This window comes from Chelon labrosus, assembly GCF_963514085.1.
Source record: "Chelon labrosus genome assembly, chromosome: 12".
Classification (NCBI taxonomy): Eukaryota; Metazoa; Chordata; class Actinopteri; order Mugiliformes; family Mugilidae; genus Chelon; species Chelon labrosus.
In genome coordinates this window covers 12,462,717-12,478,975 of record NC_140345.1, presented here as the reverse complement: position 1 = coordinate 12,478,975, position 16,259 = coordinate 12,462,717, and the positions used below count along the sequence as shown (strand labels likewise).

General features: G+C 43.4%; 2 protein-coding genes across 4 annotated transcripts in view; one reads left to right on the top strand and one right to left on the bottom strand.

The window, feature by feature from the left end:
- Positions 1-1,538: 1,538 nt before the first annotated feature.
- cpvl (carboxypeptidase vitellogenic like) lies at positions 1,539-8,083 on the top strand. Of its 2 annotated transcripts, XM_084556863.1 has the most exons (14): positions 1,539-1,669; positions 1,815-1,993; positions 2,074-2,195; positions 4,607-4,721; positions 4,821-4,879; positions 4,976-5,055; positions 5,150-5,216; positions 5,401-5,523; positions 5,884-6,015; positions 6,114-6,212; positions 6,311-6,484; positions 6,643-6,825; positions 6,916-7,017; positions 7,492-8,083. In XM_084556863.1, exons 1-13 carry the CDS (start codon positions 1,665-1,667, stop codon positions 7,012-7,014), a joined length of 1,437 nt encoding a protein of 478 aa, XP_084412989.1. In that variant the 5' UTR covers positions 1,539-1,664; the 3' UTR covers positions 7,015-7,017; positions 7,492-8,083. The 2 variants fall into 2 exon arrangements, with proteins under 2 accessions (XP_084412989.1, XP_084412988.1); XM_084556862.1 differs by having other exon boundaries at positions 6,916-8,083.
- Positions 8,084-11,318: 3,235 nt separating this feature from the next.
- creb5b (cAMP responsive element binding protein 5b) overlaps positions 11,319-16,259 on the bottom strand; it is a gene marked incomplete at its 3' end in the record, with an annotated part of 37,741 nt that continues 32,800 nt past the window's right edge. For both annotated transcript variants that reach the window (XM_084556770.1, XM_084556769.1), the window contains 4 exons: positions 14,286-14,609; positions 12,752-12,979; positions 12,405-12,513; positions 11,319-11,473 (listed from right to left, as the gene is read on the bottom strand). In XM_084556770.1, the coding sequence (XP_084412896.1) occupies positions 11,319-11,473; positions 12,405-12,513; positions 12,752-12,979; positions 14,286-14,609 (816 nt within the window). The remainder of the gene's footprint in view (positions 11,474-12,404; positions 12,514-12,751; positions 12,980-14,285; positions 14,610-16,259) is intronic.

The following is a 16,259-nucleotide window of genomic DNA, read 5'->3' as shown; positions in this document are numbered from 1 at the left end:
GCTCTGTTTTGGTCTCCACCAACTTCCTGAAACATACATATTAATATAAGGTAGTTTCTGACCTCTGTCGGATGCTGGACAAGTTGGATTAAACAACACCTCAGCAAAGAAACAAATCAAACTAAAAGGTGAGGACATAATGCAGTATTAATTCTGCATTTTATAAGCTGTGGCGTGAATAATTTTCAGCCGAGGCGCTGTACAGTTGCCAGATGATGACAAGGGAAAGCAAACCTCCTCTAGTTTTATTCTGGTTTACCTGCATTCCACTTAAGAGAGGTTGTGTTTTTCTAGATGCTGTTTGTGGCTTACTGGAACGCTGCACATGTACCTTCCTTACAGTGACAGATCAAAATGTCTGTTGTCTGTTATAGGTCTGATAAGGTGTAGAGTTGAGTTGACTAGTAGTTGATTAGTAATGCCGATTGGGCACATTTTTGGTAGATCATTTCAAGGAAGTAAAACAGGAAAAAATTATGTGCATATCAGATTTACAATGCCTATATTGTCTGTTAACCATGAACAAAACCCACCCTGGCGGCACAGTGGCGAGGTGGTTATCACTGATGCCTCACAGTGAGAAGGTCCCGGGTTCGAATCCATGGGCCGACTGGGCCTTTTTGTGTGGAGTTTGCGTGTTCTCCCTGCGTCTGCGCGGGTTCTCTCCGGGTACTCCGGCTTCCTCCCACCATCCAAAAACATGCTCATCAGGTTAATTGGTGATTCTAAATTGGCCGTAGGTGTGAGTGTGAATGGTTGTCTGTCTCTCTGTGTTGGCCCTGTGATGCACTGGCGACCTGTCCAGGGTGTACTCCGCCTCTCGCCCGATGACAGCTGGGATAGGCTCCAGCAGACCCCTGCGACCCTTAACAGGAACAAGCGGTTACAGAAGATGAATGAATGAATGAATGAAAAGCCAACCTGTTTAAAATTTGATTTATTTTGTTTTTTTTAACAGCTGTCATTTAAATAGTAGAACACAAATGCCACACCACTGCAACACTGCAAACATATGAGGTTTAAATGATGAATTACCTTGTTTTGCTACATTTCTTTGTGTCCCTTCAGGCAAGCAATCTAACCCTCTGTGGATCAGGATCAACACCTTGTGCTGATTTTCATGTTTTTTTTTTAGTTGTTCCTGCTGGGGATGACTGCTGCCATCAAGGAGTGTTAATTCTATGGCATTTTTTGTGGATGTCCATTAGACATGGGGGTGTCTGGTCTGGTCTAGGTGGGTCTCACCCAATGGTCCCGCCCAGCAGAACATTATTGTTACAAGATGATAAATAAGGCAATTAAAGTGTGTATGGTTCACACTTGTTTGTCTCGTCGCCTAATGTAGAAAGTTTAAATACATATATTTTAAGAAAAATGTTGTATTATCAGAAACAAACAAATAAATAAATGATTCAATTGTATATGGGCATTGGATGCCAAGAGTTTCCTGCAAGACTTCGCTCAGGGTTCAATCGCTAAGAAGAGCAACAAAGATCACGTGATCCAACCCATCACGTGACCTACAGAGCTGATCATGTGACTCACTATTACTGTGCACTGTTTTCAGCCGCTGACTGTTCCTGTTAAGACTAGTCCAGTGACTATAGCTGTGATTGGAGGCTGAACTCAGAGAAAATAGTTTTGCCATTGTAACAACAGAGAGAATGAGGTAAGTTTTAACAACAAACTAAAATATTAACGTCTTCTGCCCTCAGTGGGAAGCATATGGTGCCGCAGCCGACTCTGTTTTGTAATCTGAGAGAGCTTGGGTCAGTCTGCCAGTAGTCTGATACACGTTTTGTAAACGCTCGCAGGCTGCTGAAGGAAACTCTGGGGCTCCTGTTACTCTGGGCCTGTCTGGACTCCGCCACCTCGCGGAGCTGCTCGTCGTTTTTCTGCCGTAAATCTCACCGTGTCAGCGGCCTGAACGGAGTCGACCCGGGCTCCCCCCTCTTCCTCACTCCTTACCTGGAGAAGGGTGCCATAGATGAAGGTGAAAAAAAATGCTAACACTGTAGTCTGCATTGTTTACTGATCGTTTGTGACCATCGTGTTGACACCTTGTTCTTCCAGCCCGCAAACTGAGTCTGGTGGGAGACCTGCCAGGAGCCAATGTCAAGAGTTATGCTGGATACCTCACAGTCAACAAAAAATACAACAGCAACCTCTTCTTTTGGTTCTTCCCTGCACACATGGTAGGCTCAACTTCTTCTTTACAGCAGGGGATTTCTGAACATCACTGTTCGCTCTGCAGTCAGGGAGACCAGAGGGATGCTTTAGTTCCTCCATCAGCTTGTGACTGTGTGTTTGATCAGCTGCATTTAGGGGATGCCTGCTGTAACGGGAGGATTTGTTATGTTTTGTTGTACGTCACATCTTTTTCAACCAAAGTCTCACAGGAAGACCGAGTGAGTTTGTGTTTTCCTATTTGTTTTGGGGAACTTGAACCTTTATTGGTGAATCCCTGATGATTACTGTAGCCATAGACGGTCACTGATTACTGTAGCCATAAATTCTATGGCTACAGTAATCAGTAACCATCTATGGCTACACTACACCAGACTGCAGTAGAGTCACATGCCGCTCACGTGCACAAAACATTTTACCACGACAGCAGCTTCACAACACCTTTTATTTTAAGGTGATCTTTATTATCCACAAGGGTCACGTTTTTAGCACAGCTGGTACTAAATGTAGTCAGCACCATTACATCATGTTGTTCAAAAGGCTCGGAGCAGCAGCGACAAATGAGTTCTTAAATTTATTGCACCTTGGCTGATCATATCTGCGACTAGAAGGATTGAGCTCACGTCTGTGCAGCTTTGTACAGCTAGTTGTAGGAGGTTGTTTCAGATTTGTCCCTGCATATTTCTTCTTCACTTATTAACCTTCTTAATGTGTTCCTGTTTTTCACAGTAAGTGACTGAAAACAGAGAATAAAAGAGGATGTTGGAACAGATTCGATAAAACAGAAATAAACCTTTGTTGCAAAAGTGCTGATGCAGTTAAAGGCGCTGGTTGCATTAGTGTATGGTTCAACTTAGGGTTACAAGGGAAAAACTCAGAGTATGGAGACGTTTTGTGTGGTAATATAGTACTGATAGGTGGCTGCCAAATAAAAATCTTTTATTATATATACAGCACCTTAATTTCGTTGTATTTGTACAATAAAGGCCAGGCCACTAGATGGCACTGTGGCCATTTAGGTTTAGTGTTTGGTCAGTGAGTCTTCTTGACAGTGCCATGTTCACGCAACAAAATAAATGAACAGGTTTCATGTGGAATCATAATTTGCTTCTGAAAAATGTGTGAGTGGCTTAATAGTATTACGACTTACATGTTGTGTTAATAATGTATGAATGTATTGTGGGACTGCTGTTGAGTCTCAAACTTATCAATTGTTGTCGTCCCCAAACATTTAGGTTCATCCTTTCAGTTCTTCTTCTTTGAGTACGCTTCGATTTAGAGCAGCCACTTTTTACAATATACACAGATAATGTTCATTAAACTCTTCACCCACACATCTACACATTTAACATCCATGGTGTGGTATTGAAAGTGTTTTTAAGACCTTCTGTCTTGCCCAGAGTGCTCGCGCTTATTTATAATAACTTACACCTATCAGACATAACATTATGACCACCTTCCTAATACTGTGTCGGTCTCCCTTGTGTCTCCAAAACAATTGTGACTCATCAGAGAATGGACATAGGCCTTCTGAGGGTGTCCTGTGGTGTCTGGTAACAGGATGTTGTTAGTGGGGGGCCTTTGGGTCCTATGGGTTGAGGGGAGGGTCCTCTGTGGATCATCCCACAGATACTTGATCAGTTAGGGATGCAGTGAATTTGGAGGCCAGATCCATCAAGGAGTGTCATTGCTATGGGGTGGGGGTGCCTGGTCTGATTTAGGTCGGTGGTACATGTCTAAGTAACATCCACATGAATGCAGAGTCCAAAAGTTTCCCAGCAGAACATTGTATTATCACAAGATGGTCAATGTTATTCACTTCTCCTCTCAGTGGTTTTAATGTTGTGGTGGATCGTATATTTCAATATGGGAAATCGTTATTGTAGCTGCTAATGTAAAAGCAACTAGTAGCATATCTAAAACAAGACATTTAGACTTTTGGGGGTTTCCTAAAGACTGCTCACCCAAGCGGCTTCTGAAATTCTAAACTTGGCAAAACACCTCTATAAACAGAGGCGGTAGACTCCTCATTCAACGGTCACACTTTATAATTGCAGGCTAGTATTAGGTCATTAACACACAATAGCTGGTTTCTATTAAAAGCCTAAACTCCTAAAGCAGTCAGTTGGAACTGAACAACCCACGCAGATGAGCGATGAAACCTGTTCGACTGAGAATCTTCACAGACTACTAGCAGTATAGTTTAGCCATAAGATTGTACTCTGAATATTTGCCACGTGTCTGCAGTCTGATGACTCCCAAACCCCATTCACAACCTGTTCAAATTCAATTCTAATTACTATCACTTGTGATGTTCAAATGAAGTGCTGTAACTTGCTAATTAACCAAAGTGACCATTAGATGATGATGATGATGAGATCTTTTATATTTTTAATCTTTGCTCCGATCTGACTGACAGGCGGACCCGGAGAAAGCCCCAGTCCTGCTCTGGCTGCAGGGCGGCCCCGGTGGCACCTCCATGTTCGGCCTCTTTGTCGAACACGGACCATATGTGGTGTACAAGAACTTGACTGGTAAGAAGTGTTTTGCAGCAGACGAAAACATGGTGTGTAATGCCTGTGTTTCCTATATAGTTTGTGTTAGAGCATTGCTCTCTTTTCCCGTCTCTGCAGTCGGTTTGAGGGATTACGCTTGGACGAGCGGATACTCAGTTTTATACATTGACAATCCAGTACGTATTCCTCATGAATCCTCAGACAGAAAAGGCACAATTACTTTGAAGACATCGTCCACTCAGGGTGTCCTATGGTTGTATTTGTTGTTACAGGTTGGAACAGGGTTCAGCTTCACTGAATATGACGATGGTTTTGCTAAGAACCAGGATGATGTTGGCAGAGATTTGTACAGGTAAATCACTGTCATCTGACTCATTTATAGTCATTTCTCTTGGTGTTTTGATTGTTGTAAACTCTTTTATTCTTCTCATCCCTTCCTTTAAAAGTGCTTTAACGCAGTTCTTCCAGATCTTTCCTGAATATCAGTCCAATGACTTCTATGCGACTGGAGAGGTACATTGTTCCTCTTAATTTTAATATTTTCTTTACATAGCTGTATTACACAAGTGGCTCTTTATACTTAACAAAACAACGACACAGCTGACTGTATCATAAAGGACATTTATAAATGTGTCATCTAATGTTTTTTTATCTTAACAAGTCCTCACTATTGACTACTTTCTCTCTTTCTGTGCAGTCATATGCAGGGAAGTATGTTCCTGCCGTTTCTTACTACATCCATAAAAACAACCCCACTGCCAAGGTGAAAATCAACTTGAAGGGGATGGCCATTGGTGACGGACTCTGCGATCCAGAGCTGGTGTGTATCCAGCGTTTTCATTCCGCAGAACATTGACTCATACAGTTCTCCAGAAGTGTTACGTATTTCCTATTTTGTCTGGCATCCAAAATGCCATTGTTCATCTAATCTCATCCCCGTAACCTTATTCTATTCCGTATTTCCATTTTATCTCAACCAGATAATGTCAATTCATTTGATTTCATTCATATAATCTCATCTCATCCAATTAGTTACCGCATTAGTTTCTTAACCGCAGAGTTGTTGGTTAGTTTCTCCTTCTCACATAATTCACACTCTGTGTTTGTGCATTTATTATTGCGGTTGTTGACATGTGGATGTGGAACTCGTATACAGTGACTTTTAACCTCTCCACCTCAGATGCTGGGTGGTTATGGGGAGTTCCTGTATCAAACAGGAATGATAGATGAGCTCCAGAAACAGTACGTCGACAAACAGACAGACCTTGGAGTTCAGTTCATCCAACAGCAGAAGTGGGTGGAGGCTTTTAAGGTAAGAGATGATGCACACGTTTCTTAAAACTCAAATTCATCAAACATTAAAATATTCAAAATAAAATGAAAATGCATACTATTAACGTTTCTCCTCAGGTTTTTGATAGTTTGCTGAATGGTGATGTGGATCCCTACCCCTCGTTCTTCCAAAATGCTACAGGCTGCACCAACTACTTCAACTACATGACTTGTCAGGTGCTCAAAGCTGCCTGTGCTTTTATCTTACCCAATTAAACCAGTCATGGTTTATAGCAGTATAAGTAACCCAGCCCTTTTCTTTTTGTACACCACAGGAGCCTAAAGACCAGGAGTACTTCTCCCAGTTCGTGACTCTGCCAGCCGTGCGGCGTGCCATCCACGTGGGCAATCTGACATTCCACGACGGTTCAGAGGTGGAGAAGCACCTCGTGCAGGATGTCATGAAGAGCATCAAACCGTGGCTGGGGGTGCTGATGGATAATTATAGGGTGAGGGCTGCAGGATCATCCACTGCTTTTGTATTTCGTCTGAACAACACAATAGCCGCATGCTCATTTTGCAGATTTGAGAGCATTGGGACTATATAAATTGTCTTGAACCCTGCATGAAAATTAACTGATGCGAATTAAATATATTTTATGTTCAGGTCTTGATCTACAGTGGTCAGCTGGACGTAATTGTAGCTGCTCCGTTGACTGAGAGGTTCCTTCCTACTGTCAACTGGACCGGCGCTGCAGAGTACAAAAAAGCCCCTCGCTTCCACTGGAAGATCCAGCCCACCGACACAGAGGTGGCAGGTTACGTTCGACAGGTTGGAGAGTTTTACCAGGTGAGCAGACGTTCAAGTAGTTGATGCACATTTGACATGAATACTTATTTAGGATGTTCTAACCCTGTTTAATGCTGTCCTGTCACACAGGTCATCATACGAGGAGGGGGACACATTCTTCCTTACGACCAGCCGGCGAGGTCCTTCGATATGATAGACAGATTCTTCTCAACACAGGGCTTCGTATGAAAGGTGCTGGTGCTGGTGCTGGAATAATAATGGACTTGCAATTTAAAGAACACATTCATCATTAACTTGATTGTAAAAACTGATTGTCACAACCACAGTAAATCAGCATATTGTTGTGTTTTGTACTTTTTTTTTTGCAGCCGCAGCAGATTTTATTGACTTATGGTTTTACCTTTTGTCTGCTCTCTGCTGTCTTGCAAATTATTTAGTGCAAGTTCTCCTTACCTGATCTGACCACTGAGCTGCTGCATACATTTCATATTTGTTTCAAGTACTAAAAAGGATGACGTGAAATCAAATCAGCAGTTCAGTCCGATTATCAGATTCAATTTTGGACTCATTCATGTTTTTCTTTGGATCCATGTCGCGCCGCGTTTCATCTTTAAGCCCGCGCTTAAAGATCAAACACAAGGATACAGTGCTGTGATAAAGTATTCGACCCCCTCGTGACTTCTGTCTCATTCTGAACTGCATCAGGTCTTCAAATGCGATCCAACACAAAACAAAGCCAAGGACTAGAACAAAGCCCGATTACGTCCAGCCCTGTCGAATTATATCCATAAATGGACTATTTTCACAAACGAGTTGGAAACGTTTCACCTGTATTGCACAACGCCAAAATCAGGAAGGAAGTGACTGAAATGTTGTTCCAACAACTTGGGAAAGGTCTCAACTCTGAGCTGAGAGCAAGGAGGAGGAATCAAGACAGAACACGTGAATAGATCTTCTTAATCTAACCTATATCTTCAAGGAGCTGGTGTACAGACAAATGGAGACACAGAAGGACTTGATGACAACTCATCGCGAAAACATCCAAGGAACTGCTGGCCTCTCTCATCTCTGTAAATAGTTCATGACTCCTCAAACCATGTTTACGTTTGGTCTAAACAAGGCCCAGAAGAGTGGTGGGGTGAAGATCACTGCTAAAGTAAAGGTGGCTAGGTAACTAATTGGGATGAGGGTACAATTACTTTTTCATTTGGGTGAGTTTGATTCTGAAAAACACTTACTGCTTCAAAAGAAACATTGAAAGTGGAGAATCGTCTTGAAATAAAAATGCTTTTCTACATCAGATTGAAGGCAGAATTTTGTGGCCAATCAACCTTGATTTTTGGGCTTCTGTGACACTGTTTTAAAACATGTGGCGACAGATGTTTCTGAAGTGTACTTTTTGATAAATCAACAAACTGTACACTAGGGGTCACTGTACTCCAGAGAAATTTCACTGCTGACCAACAAAGAAAAAAAAAAATGATTGCATTCAAAAGAGCTGCTGCGTTGGTCGTACACTGCTTTTTAAAAAGTTAAAATAATCTGAATGTAGTTCCTGAAAATTAATAAATTCTTCTTCAATTTCTCTGAATAAAGTGTAGATCTTCCTCTGAATGTAAGCTGCCGGAAATGAATTTCTTACACAACGCAGTTTTATATTGGAGCTTGTTTGTTTCGTTGTTGTGGTTTAAGATTTAATTGTCTCACTGCATCTATCTGATTTGGCATTTTGACAGGATTCCACAAAGATGTTTGTGCACTGAAGTTTACGGCCATGTTATTTCATCAGGCATCTATCAAGCTGTCTAGACGGTTCAATAATTAATGAGTATTCTAAACCTTTAAAGCATCTAACTATTTAATGAGCAGTTATTTTTCAAGGACAAGCATCTGTTTGATTCGATCATTAATTTCCTTTCGTGGAATTGTTTCTACGGGTCGCACCGTAGCTGTGTCACTGCGGGTTCCAAGAACAATGAAGATAAGTTGCTTGGATGTTACAGAACAAGTGCTTTATTTTCATACCGCAATGTAACTGCAGTGATACTTTAACATCTGTACAAATGCAAAATAATATGAAGACAATGTAATTACATACGCAGAAAAAACAAAAATGTATGAAGTTATGCAGGCAAGAATGAATTCATGAGTTCATCACATATCAACAATGTATTTAAGCGCTGAAATGAGCCTCGACATACAACAAAAGGCAACAAGTGCTACGCAAAGATTATTTACAGACGTACCACACTTTATACTCCCTTCAAAAAGAAAGGTGGTTTCATTGTACATGTACAGGATTATAGAAATTAATGATATTATGTACAATATTTATAGTTTTAGATTTAAAATAATACAATTACAACACCGTTAATATGCAGGATTTGTTCTCCAGCTCGCACACACAATCCACACTCACGCTGCACTTCCGTCTGTCCTTTTCGTCTGCCTACACATTAACAGTCTTTATCTATACTTATCTGAAGGTCCTCTTAATTATTCCAGTTCAATGTGTTTTGAGGTCATCGACAAATTTCCACATGCAAGAGGTTAATTTGGAATGGTGTAGTCTAAATATTGGTAATAAGGCAAGCTTTAGTTCAGAGGGTTGCTACGACAAAGCCCTTTAAAGAGAGAACATCTTTGACTGGACACACATACCAAACTGCACGCTCCACAGTAAAGAAATGACATGACACTTCAAATGCCCTAAAAAAAAAACTTTCATGTAACCGACTGTGTGAACAGAAGTTTTCTATTCACATCCAAATTTTACCAGTCGGCTAACAATAGGGCACACATCACATCCGATGGCTTGATTGAGCCTTGCAGTACAAGCTCTAGGTTTCCGTTATTCTATCTATATGCGTGTGATGAAGCCAGGCACAGTCTCTCCATAAAGCCAAAACACAGTTAAGTTTCTCGCTGGTGAGTGAAGACGACGCGGGGAGGGAGGGGTGGGGGGGTCTCTGAGAATTTCTCTGACCTTAATATGGCTATTCTACCCTCTGGCATGACAGAGGACAAAGTGCATAGACAGCGCTGCGATCGCTCCACCTGTCAGTGGAATGTATTTCATCCATCCTACTGTAAAACACAGTGCATTGTAGTCATCATGCTAATGAACCGACATTCCTGGTCATGGGGAGGAGGGAAGAAAGAGGGGTTGTGGTCAACATGAGAAGGCAGTAAGTTTCAAGGCAGGAAGGGAGATAGAAAAGATGAGTTTTGGCTTTACATGCAACCTATCTACTGTATGAGAAAGCCAGTAAAACAATTAGTTTAGGTGGCCATAGCAAGCTGTTTAAATTAAGCCAACCAAGATTTGGAAGAATCAGGCACGTTGTGACATCTTGGAAAGTACAGACATGAGCTGCTCCTCATTAGGAACTACCAGTTGCAGGAGGCCAGTTAAAAAGTAAAATTAAAAAAAGATGCTCAGAAATCTTCTCCATGACTTTCTCACACTTAAAAAAAAAAATAAAAACACTGAACTTTGTTCAGCAGAGGAAGGAAGGACGAACAAATATAGAATATTCCCACGCAAAACTTTTGCAGACACACACACACAATCAATCAAATGTTATTTTCATTTGGAATTTCAAACCAAAACATGGATCCAAACACACAACAGGCACACAAAGAGAGAGGATTCAATGATTTAAAGCTTCATTTGGTCCTGGAGAGCGGAGGAGTTGGTCTCAACTCCTGAGCTGCCTCAACCGGTATCACAGTGTACAGTTCTGTAGCTGTAAACAGCTTCCTTGGCCATTCTGATCACAATGTGGGCGTACAGTAGAGAAAACGATCAATACTGTAATGTATTGCTTCCATTTGATCACATGGTATTTTTCGCTGCCACGCTGTATTTCATAAAGCTCTTTGAGAACACGGCTGACAGGGAACGTTAACAGTCATATGTGTTGCTAGGAAAGGAAAGGATCATTACTCCTGCTTGCATATTCTAGTCATCAAGACATCATGGCGACAGTTTGAATTTAAAAAAAAAAAAAAAAACACAAGCTAAACAACAACAGTTTTTTGTATGTTACACGCGTTTTTGTGTCTTCAACACGCTGTCCGCGTGTGGCACACAGACGATGATTTGACCTGTTACTCAGTCCATTAGGGATTTAGAGATGTAAGGGTGGAGGTGGAGGTGACAGTGCGAGGCTCTTTCCTCTGGTTCCACGAACGCCGTGGTCGGTTTTGTACCATTACGCAACGGACAAAAAGTTACTGAAACGGTGTAGAAGATTAGCAAAGCTTTCTTACCGCTAAGCACAAAAAAGCAAACTAAAAAAGAGCCAACAAACCATAGAACAGTTATGCGTTAATAGGGTTTGTCTATAAAAATAGATACTGTAGCTACTGTATAAAGAACAGCCTCACAGGCCTTTGAGGTTTCTCTTGATGGAGGGGAGGGGGCAGCATGTTTAGCTGGCGGCCCTCGGAAAGCAGGGGCAGTGATGGTGATGTTGGGGTTGGGGGGGGGGGGGGGGGGGGCAGCCGAGGTTAGTCTCTTCTTGTCCCTAGTGGATGGGGTTAACGTCTGTGCGGTGGTTCGCCTGCCCGTGCACGCTGTTACCCCCTATAGTCGTGGTGGAGGTGGTGATGGTGTTGTGCTGGATGACCTGTTGCTGGGAGCATGCTGGGGCTGGACTGCCGGCCGGACTGCTCTCTGGACCTGAGGAGACAGAACGGACATCAGTGAGGACAGACGGCATGTGTATAGAGTGTGCGTGAGTGTAAGTATAAATACTACGATCTTCAAGGTCTACTCGGGTATGTCAAAACATAACTCAATGACAAAACAGCAAAATAGACGCAGACCCAAATATTATCATTGTAGAAAACAGCTTTATTAGCAGAGCAACATGTATTCAAGACAAATAACACACTCTCACATAATTCTCACATAACTTCTGTCATTCCGGATGGACAACACAAAAATGGAAAAGTAAATCACTCAACTCCGCAAACATGTCTGACACATTGAAGGTGACATCTGTACACAAGCTGGACTCATCAATGAAAGTCAGTCCTGCCCAGTCTGGGAGTTGGCTTTCTTCTGTATAAAAGAACCATTCAGCCAAGGGGGATGTGAGCCTTATTTTCCTGCGCTAAAGCCACACAGGGAGGTGCCTTATCCTAATTACATGGAAATGTCACTCGAATCTGTATCAAAGGGTGGGGCTCTGATGTCATGTGCGGCTGAGCCGAGACACAGTCCAAAAATTAGCGAGATCCGTGGGCATCCGTGAGAATTTGGACACGAATGTGCGGCCAGTGATGTCTTTCCCACGTAGAGTCTCGGCTGCCTCTGCGCGCAGAGGTGCTGTCAGATGGAAAAATAAGTCTCAAAAGGGATTCAGACTAAACCCTCCCAGTCCAGGCCGGCTACCAGAGTGTGCAACACCCATATGTCAACGGATGAGTCCTTCAGCACGCGTGGGAGCTGGATACCAGCACGTTGGAGCGAAGGCTTTTGGCAGTCACTGTGTGTCCATCAGACTTACGTCTGTAGAGTTTATACATTTCCACTGTAGCGCTACAGACGAACGCTCAAATTCCCAAGTGGACGTGTGTGTGTGTGTGTTTATGGATGAGCTACTCACTGAGGTAACCTTGGGACTCTTTCTGCATAGTGGTGATGGGACAGTCCTTGTGTGTGAGGAGAAGCTGCTTGAGTTGGGTCACCTCATTCTTTAGCATGGTCACTTCGTTCTGAAGCAAAAGAAAAACAACTTAAGTCTTAAGTGAATCCACATCCAACTTTTATCTTTGACTAATAAGATTTGAACAGTAAATTCAATCTTAACTACTATCAAGTGCATTTACACTGGAACTACTCCATGTTCAAGATGATACAACTGTTTTCAATGGTGACATTAACAACATCAACCTACTGTGACAAATGCTGTCAAAAACTTGAAAGACATTACATCACTGGTTCAGTTTGTACCTGAAGCTGCATGTTGGTCTGAGTGAGCTCCTCTGCTTTCTTCTCTAAAGACATCACCCACACTTTTCTCTTCTGTCTGCATCTTGTTGCGGCCGCTCTGTTTCGCTCCAGAAACTTCCGCCGACGTTCGTCCGGATCCTCGTCCACAACTCGCCTGCGCCGCCCGCCGCTGGGTGGCGGGGACTGCAACGTCTGAGTGGGCTGCATCTGCTGGGTGGCAGGTGACATCTGGAACCCAGGGAACAAGGGATCAGCATTACTGAGTTCTCTGATGAGACAGCATCTGTCTGCTACCGTCCTAACAGATGTGTAACCATTCTGACACAGCTGGAAAACATCCAGTCACCTGTCTGCTGTCACAACACTACTATCCTCTAAGGTGGCAGACAAGCATCTATACATTACCTCCTGCAGCTATTTAATGTCTGGCAACTTCCCCCAAAACAACATCTGGTCATACCACGGCCTTGTGAGCTGGACTATGGGCGTCAAGAGTGAATGACTGACTGACTGACTGGGTTGATTCACCACCGTGCCCACCTTGTTAAAGAGGTGTCAGGAGGCAGTTTTCCAACGCCCACTTCCACTCAGACTAACACCACCAGACACAGTCAAAAGGCCCGTTTCTGTGCGCTGACAGATCTTGACATATACTTGGCAAGGTCAAGTGTTTTCAGCCTTCAGATCATTACCATTTTTATGAGAACCACGGAAAATACAAGCTGCTTTAATGGCCGCTGTGCATACAGAGAGTGTTGTTTTAATGCCTTAATGGTACATTTGGAACATACAGTGAATTGCATTTCTTGATGTCGGACTGCCCTTCGTCCAAAGTGCTTGGCAATGCGAAGGGCATTAGACAATGCAAGGACAAAGTGTCTCACATCACGTTATTTTTATTGCTGTGAGCAGAACTTCCTAACTTAAATTTAAACCAAATCAATTCACAGCTAAGATGTTCCATGATTACTAGCCAAGGCTGTCTGTTCACTGACAAAACAAGCGTTTATGAAACTTCTCCTGCACCTGGAGAGAGTTGTGGGTGTATAATTGTAGCTTGGTTTTGTAGGAGGACCAGTAGCAAAGTTTCCAAAAGACAGCCCTGAGCATCTTTTATGAAAGCCACTTAATGCCCCCTTCATGACCCCTTCCCTCTATGGCAGGAGTTCAGCACTGACCTGTAGCTGACCAACCTGAAGGAAAAAAAAATAACCTTTGAGACGCATGCCAGGAAACTACTTGGCATTATTGCCGCAGCAAGGGAAAATGTGTTTGTTCGCTGACTTACTGCGAATTTTCAGCATCATTTCAGCCTTGCCTCTACACTAAACCACTAATAGCTGACTTCAAAACTACTCGAAGGGCTACTAAAGCCCGGTTTGTTTTAGTCATGGCTCACAAACATGGCTTCTAGCAGTGTGAGAGATTTTAATGTGCAGTGTAGTTAATGTGTTATTGAACTTGTGGCTTTGTCTTCGGGCTGGCTGTCTAAAAGCTTCAGCCCCCCCCCCCCCCGAGAATGTGCTTTGCCTACCTGTGAAGCGGAGTGCATCGCAGGGTGCGGTGAGGTCTGGTGCGGGTGCCCCGGGAGGAGGTGTGGATTGTGTGAGTTGTGGTGGGGATTGTGCGCCTGCGGGTGGTGGTGTCCGCCCTGGCCGTGGCCCTGGCTGTGGTGGTGGTGTCCGTGGTGCTGGTACGCGTGGGGAGGGGCTTGCAGGTGCTGGTGCGGGTGCGAGTGCATGTGATGGTGGCCGCCTTGCTCCTGCCGTGATGACATCATCTCCATCATGTGGCCCATGGAGTTCATGTTGCCGTTGGTGATGGCACCGGGGTGGTGTGAAAGTGCAGCCTTTAGCCTCTGAGGGGACAAATTGGACACCGAAGACAACATTTAACGCCGTTCTCTGTGAGTGTTGCTTTTATGTTTTAATGTTAATCCCCATCAGTGTGCTGATTAAGAGTTAGAGAGTGGCTTCGTGTGCCATGAGACTACGAGATGAGAAATGGCTCCATAAATCCATATGTCAGGAAAACAAATCAAAGCTCCTTGTCCTCTGTCTCTCCTTCAGTCCTGTCATTCTCGCTCTTTAGCTTTCATGATTGCTGTCACACCAGTCCCTCCTCTTCATATTCCTAATGGCTTCTCTCTCTCTCTCCCTCTCTCTCTCTCCCTCTCTCTCTCTCTCTCTCTCTCTCTCCTAAGCATGTTTGTGCGTGTGTCTGGATGCCGGCCGGTGAGATGAGCTCGCTGCTGAGGTGTGAGCCTCAGACTGCTCCCTCGCTGTTGACCCAGCAGTAAAGTTTTGTTGCTTTAACTGTGTGGTCTACTTAGCCCTGACTGGGACGGTGTCTCTGAGGAGTCTGGGAGGGAGACCAGAGAGAGGCACACTAAAGGTGCGCCTGTGTTCCTCATGTTTACCAAATGCACCTCTCCTTCGAGCCTGTTTACCTGGGCACCACATAAAGACAACCACAAGAGCAGAAGCCCAGCACAAACCTAGACATAAATAAGAAATGCACTTCATATTTGCATTTTAATAGCCTCTAACAGGTTGCAGGAGTCTTGACACAGCAGACTTTATTTAACAAATAAAAAAACCCTAATACGACTTTCATCTCATAATCACTTTTAGTCAAAAGTTACCAGCAAAAAAAAATGGAACCAAAGACATCCATTCCAAGGCTACTGTTGTGAATTCCACAAAGTTTTCTCCGCTCTTTCCCAGTACTCTCTTTTCTTTCTCTGCTCCCTTCCCCCTTCTCCCAGCTGCTGTCAGTAAGTCCACCCCGAGTCCAAGGCTCCGTATCTTTTAACAACCTTCACATTCATGATTCCCATAGGGAATGGCATCCAGCTGGTCTGGATCACAATGCTAGGACATGACCAGAGCACAACATCAGCCCTCCACTCCCCTCTCACACTGTCCGGAGTGGAAAGCTTTTTACAAGCAGGGAGGAGGCACAGTCAAATAAATCATTTTAGAAGATGGGAAATTCAAAAGAACAGTATAGTCGGCTGGGTTGCATTATATTTACAAATGACATATGTATTTGTAGAAGGATTGAAGCAGTTTAGTGGTCTTAACTTGGTTTTCCTTACTTTGCATGTGCACATATGCAGAGGACTGTACATGAAACCAGCACAGTGAAATTACGACCTTGCCGAGCCTGTTCTGGTTGCTACAGTTTCTGTTTGTCATACCAAAGGGATGCCTGACATTGTGAAACAAGTACATTTCTGGAGCTGCATGATTTTTGTTTTTTTTGATTTTTTTTTTTAAAGTCAGCTGTACTTCAGTGTGAATGCTGCTTTTTTACTCTTTTATGATGTCATACATATCACATGTTATCTCAGTGTACTCACACCCTTACCCCTGCGATATGCCATCACCGCACCGCAAAGTCTCAGGAGCCACAGCCCTTCCTCAAAGGGTTAAAATACCACGGAGTTTACACTAACACACAGCGGGTGTCCTCAAGCCTGCAGCTGTCCATAGCGTTACACTCA

What these genes read in the sequence shown, in the direction of transcription:
- cpvl (XM_084556863.1), top strand. An exon ending in GGTGTACAAGAACTTGACTG is followed by an intron (nt 4,722 to 4,820) that starts GTAAGAAGTGTT and finishes CCGTCTCTGCAG; the next exon opens with TCGGTTTGAGGGATTACGCT. An exon ending in ACTTCTATGCGACTGGAGAG is followed by an intron (nt 5,217 to 5,400) that starts GTACATTGTTCC and finishes CTTTCTGTGCAG; the next exon opens with TCATATGCAGGGAAGTATGT.